General features: G+C 52.4%; 1 protein-coding gene across 1 annotated transcript in view; it reads right to left on the reverse strand.

The window, feature by feature from the left end:
* The window catches only part of VAV1 (vav guanine nucleotide exchange factor 1), a gene marked incomplete at its 5' end in the record, with an annotated part of 52,087 nt that overhangs the window by 14,314 nt on the left and 29,636 nt on the right, over nt 1-8,137 (reverse strand). The window contains 3 exons of the mRNA XM_015413055.1: nt 590-621; nt 4,163-4,228; nt 6,614-6,750. Of these exons, the coding sequence (XP_015268541.1) occupies nt 590-621; nt 4,163-4,228; nt 6,614-6,750 (235 nt within the window). The remainder of the gene's footprint in view (nt 1-589; nt 622-4,162; nt 4,229-6,613; nt 6,751-8,137) is intronic.

The following is an 8,137-nucleotide window of genomic DNA, read 5'->3' on the forward strand; positions in this document are numbered from 1 at the left end:
TGATTTCAGTCTTGGGCCTCTTCCTGTCATGTAATGGAGAAAGTGTAAGTTTAGTCCTCCATGTATCTTGTGAGTTGTGAATTGTTTAACTTATGTTGTTTTTAATGTATTTGGTTTTATAGCACTTGTGCCTTGTAAGCCGCCCTGAGCCTGCATGCGGGGAGGGCGGGGTAGAAATGGAATTAAATAAATAAATAAATAAATAAATAAATAAGTTCTCAGCATGAAGGGCTAAAAGCAAATCCAGATATTCAATTAAAATTTATAACAATATACTGCACTCCTCTATTCTACACAGCAAGCACTGTATGTTTGGACAATATTAGCCGCGTGAGCCCCGCATCATGTCATTTGAAGCGTAAGTAGTAGATTCCTTCAGTGTCTTTCTCCAATCAGAATCGCAGCACAATGACAGGGCCAGGGTACGTGTGGGAGTGCGGAGCAAGCTGACTAGACTCTACGCCGGCGTGTCTCTGAGATATGGCACACCTCTGAGAGGCACTTTTGGATCTACCACTGTCCCTTGACATGACCAGAGAGCCCCGGAAGACAAGACACGGAAATGGATCGCTTCTATGCAATTACTTACCAGAGGTAGACGGATAGATCCGGAGGAGGAGTCTGGGAGGAGGAAAAAAAATCATATATATAAATAAAGTGCTGGCTTGGGCTTGTTTGCTTGTTTGTTTCCTTGTTGAAATCTTTCTTTTAAGGGACAGAGGGAGAAGCTTTGGTTTTGTTGATGCTGGGGGGTAGAACGACACGGCCAGGACTCGAGCACGATGAAGCCCGAATTCAGGGACTTCCAAGACAAAAGACGTTGAAAGCAGGGGTCCCCGACCATTCCCAAGCTGGCAGGCACCTTTCAAAGTTTGACACAAAGTGATGAAATTGTTGAGCAGTCAGATTAGAACGGATAAAGGGAAGTCCTTCTTCACCCAAAGAGTGATTAACACATGGAACTCACTGCTACGGGAAGTGGTGGCGGCTACAAGCATGGACGGCTTCAAAAGGGAATTAGATAAACATCTGGAGCAGAGGTCCATCAGTGGCTATTAGCCACAAGGTATAGATAGGAACTCTTAGGCTGGGGCAAGGGATGCTCTGTATTCTTGGTGCTTGGAGGGGGGGGCAGCAGTGGGAGGGCTTCTAGTGTCCTGGCCCCACTGCTGGACCTCCTGATGGCACCTGGTGTTTTTGGCCACTGTGTGACACAGAGTGTTGGACTGGATGAGCCACTGGCCTGATCCAACACTGGCTTCTCTCATGTTCTTATATGGAGCAGAGGTCCATCAGTGGCTCTTAGCCACGAGGTATAGACAGGAACTCTCAGTCTGGGGCAAGGGATGCTCTATATTCTTGGTGTGTGGAGGCGGGGGTCAACAGTGGGAGGGCTTCTAGTGTCCTGGCCCCACTGCTGGACCTTTTGATGGCCCCTGGTATTTTTGGCCACTGTGTGACAGAGTGTTGGACTAGCTGGGCCATTGTCCTGATCCAACATTGGCTTCTCGTATGTTCTTATATGGAGCAGAAGTCCATCAGTGGCTCTTAGCCACAAGGTCTAGATAGGAACTCTTGGTCTGGGGCAAGGGAAGCTCTGTCTTCTTGGTGCTTGGGGGGGGCAACAGTGGGAGGGCTTCTAGTGTCCTGGCCCCACTGCTGGACCTCCTGAGGACACCTGGTATTTTTGGCCACTGTGTGACACAGAGTGTTGGACTGGATGGGCCACTGGCCTGATCGAACACTGGCCTCTCTTATGCTTATATGATGGGCGCACCTACAAAATGGTTTCCCCAGGAGGCGGAGCCAGCCACAAAATGTCAGGGAGTGAGGTTATCCATAACTGCGGCTCTTTGGTTCAACAGGATGCCTTTTAAGATGAAGGTAATGTGCTGTGGTGACAGCTGCTACTGAAGCAACTTTTTAAAAAATATACAGGCCCAACCAGGTCTCCGACGGCCAATCAGAAGCCCTGCTGGGCAACAGGCCCACACCTGATTCCACCCATATTATAAAAACACTCAGTGGACACCAGGAAGGGTGCTGGTGGGGGCCAGGGGGCCCACGGATGCCAAGTTGGGGGGGGGCTGACATAGAAGTCCTCAGGCACGTGGCATCATCGATCCAGGCCGCACCTGGTGCCTTGTGTGCAGTTCTGGAGGCCTCGCTTCACAAAGGATGCGGGCAGAACAGAGCGGGTGCAGAGGAGAGTGGCGAGGACGATCGGGTGGCCTGGAGACCAAGAAGCCCTCTGGGGAAAGGCTGCGGGACTTAGCCCTCTAGGCTGAGTCAGTGTGAGCTAGCTCACAGTTTTTTAGCCTCCGGCTCACACACTTTTGTCTTAGCTCAGGAAAGATGGACTCCAGAGCAAACTGATTTATGCAGGAGCCAAACCACTCCCTCACAACTTTAATGCCAGTAGCTCACAAAGAAGAATTTTTGCTCACAAGACTCCACAGCTTAGAGGGAGCATTGCTCCTTGAGAATGTTCAGTCTGGAGAAGAGGAGGTGGAGGGGGGGGGGGGACGGGATGGCGCTGTCCTTTAGAGGAGGGCAGGGAACTGTTCCTGTTGGCGTGGGTTGAAATAAAGGGCGGGAAGGTACCGGCTGGATCTTAGGGGAAACTTTTTTCCAGTCAGAGTTGGCAAGTTCCCCCTCACTGGAAGTCTTCAAGAAGGGGCTGGACAAACTCTTGTTGGGGATGCTCTAGGGCTGATCCCGCATCGAGCAGGGGGGTTGGAGTGGATGGCCTCTGTGGTCCCTTTCATCTCTGTGTGGTTCTATGATTCTATATGGGCGGTTGCAAGTGAGTCTCTCTCTGATTCGGCTGCCAGGCTCTTCTTTGGGACCTGACTTAAACTTTCCCTTCCCAAAACAATGACAGGCGACTACGTCGAACAACACCAAAACAATAGCTATGTGTTTTGTGCTGCCAAGTGGTTTCCGACGTATGGCGGCCCTACTGGGCTTTTTTTGTACCAGGAACTCCTTTGCATATTAGGCGACACACCCCCTAATGTAGCCAATCCTCCAAGAGCTTACAGAGCTCTTCTTACAGGAGCTACTGTAAGTTCTTAGAGGATTGGCTACATTAGGGGTGTGTCGCCCAGGGGTCATTTCTTGCAGGAGTGCACAGGAGCGGAGCTCCGGCAGCAAGGAGCCCAGGGGGTTGGCACATGCAGCAAGCCTCGCCCCCTGCTCCCAGAAGCCCTCAGTCGGGCCAAAAGGAGCAAGAAGCAACCAGGTAAGTTGCAGGGCCGACCCGCCTTCAGGTACAAGTTCTCCCTCCTCTTATGTTCTTATGCCACAAGGTATAGATAGGGACTCTGGGGCAAGCGATGCTCTGTCATCTTGGTGCTTGGGGGGGGGGGGTCAACAGTGGGAGGGCTTCTAATGTCCTGGCCCCACTGGTGGATCTCCTGATGGCACCTGGTATTTATGGCCACTCTGTGACACAGAGTGTTGGACTGGATGGGCCTTTGGCCTGATCCAACATTGGCATCTCTTATGTTCTTATGTTCTCCTCTGTGAGGGCAGATTTGCACGTCTCCCCCACATAGCTAGAAATCCAAAACAGTCCAGTGGCACCTATACGACCAAGTTTTATTCAGGTACAAGCCCTCCCTCCTCTGCGAGGATAGATCTGCACACACACACCCGCCCCCCCATAGCTAGAAATCCAAAACAGTCCAGTGGCACCTTTAAGACCAAGTTTTTATTCAGGTACAAGCTCTCCCTCCTCTGCGAGGACAGATCTGCACGTTCCTCCCCCCCGCCCCAATAGCTAGCAATCCAAAACAGTCCAGTGGAGCCTGAGCGGTGGGTGTTGCCTTCTGACACACTTCCGGTGATGTCAGGGGGTGTTGTGGCATATGCAAATGAGTTATGCTAATGAGGTATGCTAATGAGCTCCTGCACCTCTTTTTCTACGAAATGACCCCTGGTGTCGCCTAATATGCAAAGGAATTCCTGCTACAAAAAAGAGCCCTGCCGGCCCTGTGAAAATGTCCTCTTGTGAATAGCCTTGCTCAGGCCTCGCTAACGGAGAGCCTTCGTTCGTGGCCTCCTCGATCGCTTAACAGAGATCCCTTGATTAAGGAACAGGCATTCTTGCGCATGCACACACAGGGCTCAGCCCTCCTACCGGAGCAGCGCTACTCACACAGATGTACGGCTTCACTTTCTTGCAAGGGAACCAGCCGGAATCATTGGTGGATGTGTTTCTGCCCTGCGGGGTGGAAGCCAAAACCAAAACATCAGGCACAGGAGAGAGAGGAGACCCCTAGAGGCCATTCGGCATCCTCATGTTTCTGGAGAGGGGACAGTTCTAGAGCTCTGCTCTGGAGGAGCGTTGTGATCCAACTGAAGACAAGAGGTTTGTGTGTGTGTGTGTGTGTGTGTGTGTGTGTGTGTGTGTGTGTGTGTGTGGTGCAAGTGTGTGTGTGTGTGTGTGTGTGTGTGTGGTGCAAGGGAGGTTGGTTTGCATTTCAACACATGCACACGCACACACACACACACACACACACCACTTCAGGTGATGCAGAAAATATATACTGCAATAAGATAACCAGTAACTGAATATTGGACCAGGAAGAGGAAGGTTAAGCAGCAAGATCTAAAGACACATGACACAGATGTTTGTGAGGCCTCAAAAGATGGAAGTCATGTGTCTGGTGCCAAAGGCACAGTGGCTGAATTAGAACTAGGGCTGCCAAATCCCCCCAGGGGGGCGGATTCCCCCCCCCACTTTGGAGGCCCGATTTCCGCCCCCGCAGAATTGGCCAGGGGGGAAACCCCACCCCTGCGTGCACGTCACTCGGATGTCACACGCTGGGGGCGGGGCCACAGCCATTTGAGGGGAAAACTATGTTTTCCCCTCAAATGGCTGTGGCCCCACCCCCAGTGCCCGGTGTCATGATGTCACATCCGGGTGACGTAGATGCGGCATGCGCGCTTTGCGCGCTTTGCGCGCGCACACACCAGGAGCTGTCTAGGAGTCCCCCGCCAAGGAGGTGAGTGCCATTTGGCAACCCAAATTAGAACATCTTCCAGTTTAGGTCCAAAAAGCACCTGTGTGGCTATCAAAGTCAGAGCTAGAGTGTCCCCAAAGCAAATAGCAGAAAATATACCGGTAGATGATTTGAAGGACTGTCTGCTTCCACAGGCCCCTAGGCCCCAAAGAGGGTCGTCAGCAGTGTTCCCTCTAAGCAGTGTGAGCTAGCTCACAGTCTTTTAGCCTCCAGCTCACACATTTTTGTCTTTAGCTCAGGAAGGGATGGCTCCAGAGCACGCTAATTTATGCAGCAGCCAAATCGCTCGCTCACAGCTCTAATGCCAGGAGCTCACAAAGTAGAATTTTTGCTCACAAGACTCCACGGCTTAGCAATGTCCCCTCTAAGCTGAGTTAGTGTGAGTTAGCTCACAGTTTCTTAGCCTCCGGCTCGCACGTTTTTGTCTCAGCTCAGGACCTAGGATGGCTCCAGAGCAAACTAATTTCTGCAGCAGCCCAATCGCTCGCTCACAACTTTAATGCTGGTAGCTCACAAAGTAGAATTTTTGCTCACAAGACCCCACAGCTTAGAGGGAGGATTGGCCGTCAGGCATGGCTCTCCCACCACTCAGGGGGGGCACCAGTCTGGCATCAACCGGGGTCCAGGTCTGTTCCCTTGTGGCTCTGACTCTGTGGAATGGGATCTCTTGAGAGCTGGGCGGGGGGGGGGGTGTCCCTCTTTAGAGGTCTTCAGGAGGCATGGCAAGACCTGCCTGTTTGCCAGGGCTTCCAAAGTGTGTGTGTGTGTGGGAGATTTGGGTTGCCTATTGAAGAATAGATGTTTTTGAATTATGGTGCTGGAGAAGACTCTTGTCCCCTGGACTGCAAGGAGATCACATCAGTCAATCCTAAAGGAAATCAACCCTGACTGTTCCCTGGAAGGCCAGAGACTGAAGCTGAACCTCAGATACTTTGGCCACCCAATGCGAAGGGAGCACTCACTGGAGAAGACCCTGATGCTGGGAAAGACTGAAGATCAAAGAAGAAAATTCTTTTGAATTATGGTGCTGGAGAAGACTCAAGACCACAAGGAGATCAAATCAGTCAATCCTAGAGGAAATCAACCCTGACTCTTCCCTGGAAGGCCAGAGACTGAAGCTGAAGCTCAAATCCTTTGGCCACCCAATGAGAAGGGAGCCCTCACTGGAGAAGACCCTGATGCTGAGAAAGACTGAAGGTCAAAGAAGAAGGGGACGGCAAAGGATGAGATGGTTAGACAGTGTCACCGATGCTACGAACATGAAGTTGAGCAAACTCCAGAGGACGGCGGAGGGCAGGAGGGCCTGGCATGGGGTCGCAAGGAGTCGGGCTCAACTGTGCGACTGAACAACAACAACAACAATTTATTTGTGGTTTTTAGCCAGGGACGTTTTTAACTATTATTGTAAGCCACTTTAACCACGACAAAAGGGAGGATATAAATGCTCTGGCTGTGTCTGCGCGGCGAGGACTCTCGGCTTCCCTGCCGTTGTGGCCACAATTGCAGAAGAGCTTTCACTGGCCCTGGGCGCGGCCGCACACAAGCACACCAATCGCCGAAATCGGTAAAAACAAAGCACTCGCCTGCCACCACAGCTGCTCGGCCTCCGCTTTGGTTACCTCCACGATGTCTCCAACGTTGAGCCTCAGCGGGGGGCCAAACGCCATGGGCGGGGGAGGCACGCCGTGGTACCCTTGGCAGGCCTCCAGCTTGGGCAGCCCTGGAAAGCAAAAGCAGAGCTGCAGACTTTGAGGTGAACCCGGGGGCGGCGAGTTGTATGTGAGCCTTTCCATGCAATGAGGAAGAACATATTATTGATATTATATTATTATTATCGGTTTTATATCCCGCCCTCCCAGTCGAGGCCGGCTCAGGGCGGCTTACATAAAAGAATAAAAACACACAAGAAAGCAATTTAAATAGGGCTAAAACCATATAAAACATTCCAACATTGAAAGGTGCTAACATTAATGATGCTAATAAGTTATTAGATGATTAACTGATGGCGGTCGACCTTCAGTATTCCAGATCCTGGCGGTCACCCCATAGATCTAGCTGGCACAGGCTGTTCCTGACGTCTTCAGGGAACAGGGTTCTCTATCGGGGGCTGCTCCTATTGGAGGCCTGGTGGTGGAAGAGCTCCGTCTTGCAGGCCCTGCAGAACTGCATGAGTTCCCGCAGGGCGCTGATCTCTTCTGGGAGCTCGTTCCACCAGAGCCACCACCGAGAAAGCCCTGGCCCTGGTTATAGCCAGGCAACATGACCATGGGCAAGGTTCACACACACACACACACACATCCCTAGAATGTCCTTGTGACCAAAAGAAAGGGGTGGGGGTCCTAAGCACAGCCAGACCCCCTCTCTCAAAAAAGGAAGTCGCTCTGACTGATGGCTGCGGCTGTGGCTGAGGGAAGGAAGTGAGGAGATAGATTCCCAAAGAACATCAGAAGGTCTCTGCTGGATCAGACCAGGGAGGGTGCACCTAGGCCTAGGGTTGCCAGGTCCCCTCGTCACTCCAGTGGGGGGATTTGGGGAGTGTTCCAGGGGTGGGCAGGTACGTCGCATGGGATGCTCTGGTATTTGGGCAAAACTCTATGGCTTTTTCACCCTCAAACCATAGAGTTTGCCCAAATACCAGAGCATCCCCACACGACGTCCCCGACGGGATGATGTCATTTTCAGGTGACATCATCTTGTCACTGTTTAGGGGCGGGGTTTCCCCCACCAGTCAGCTGGTCCATGGTGGGGAGAAGCCCCTGAAACCATGGGATCCCCCACCCAGACCTGGGGGCTGGCAAGTCTACCTAGTCAAGCATCCTGTCTCACGCAGTGGTCAACCAGCTCCTCTGGAGGGCCAGCAACAGGGCAGAGAGGCTGAGGCCTTCCCCTGATGAGGACAGCAGAAGAGCCCTGCTGGGTCAGACCAGGGAGGGTCCCTCTAGTCCAGCCTCCCGTCTCACACAGGGGCCAACCTCATTCTCTGGAGGGGCAAGAACAGGGCAGAGAGGCTGAGGCCTTCCCCTGATGAGGACAGCAGAAGAGCCCTGCTGGGTCAGACCAGGGAGGGTCCCTCTAGTCCAGCCTCCCGTCTCACACAGGGGCCAACC

This window comes from Gekko japonicus, unplaced genomic scaffold (assembly GCF_001447785.1).
Source record: "Gekko japonicus isolate JY-2015 unplaced genomic scaffold, Gekko_japonicus_V1.1 scaffold2661, whole genome shotgun sequence".
Classification (NCBI taxonomy): Eukaryota; Metazoa; Chordata; class Lepidosauria; order Squamata; family Gekkonidae; genus Gekko; species Gekko japonicus.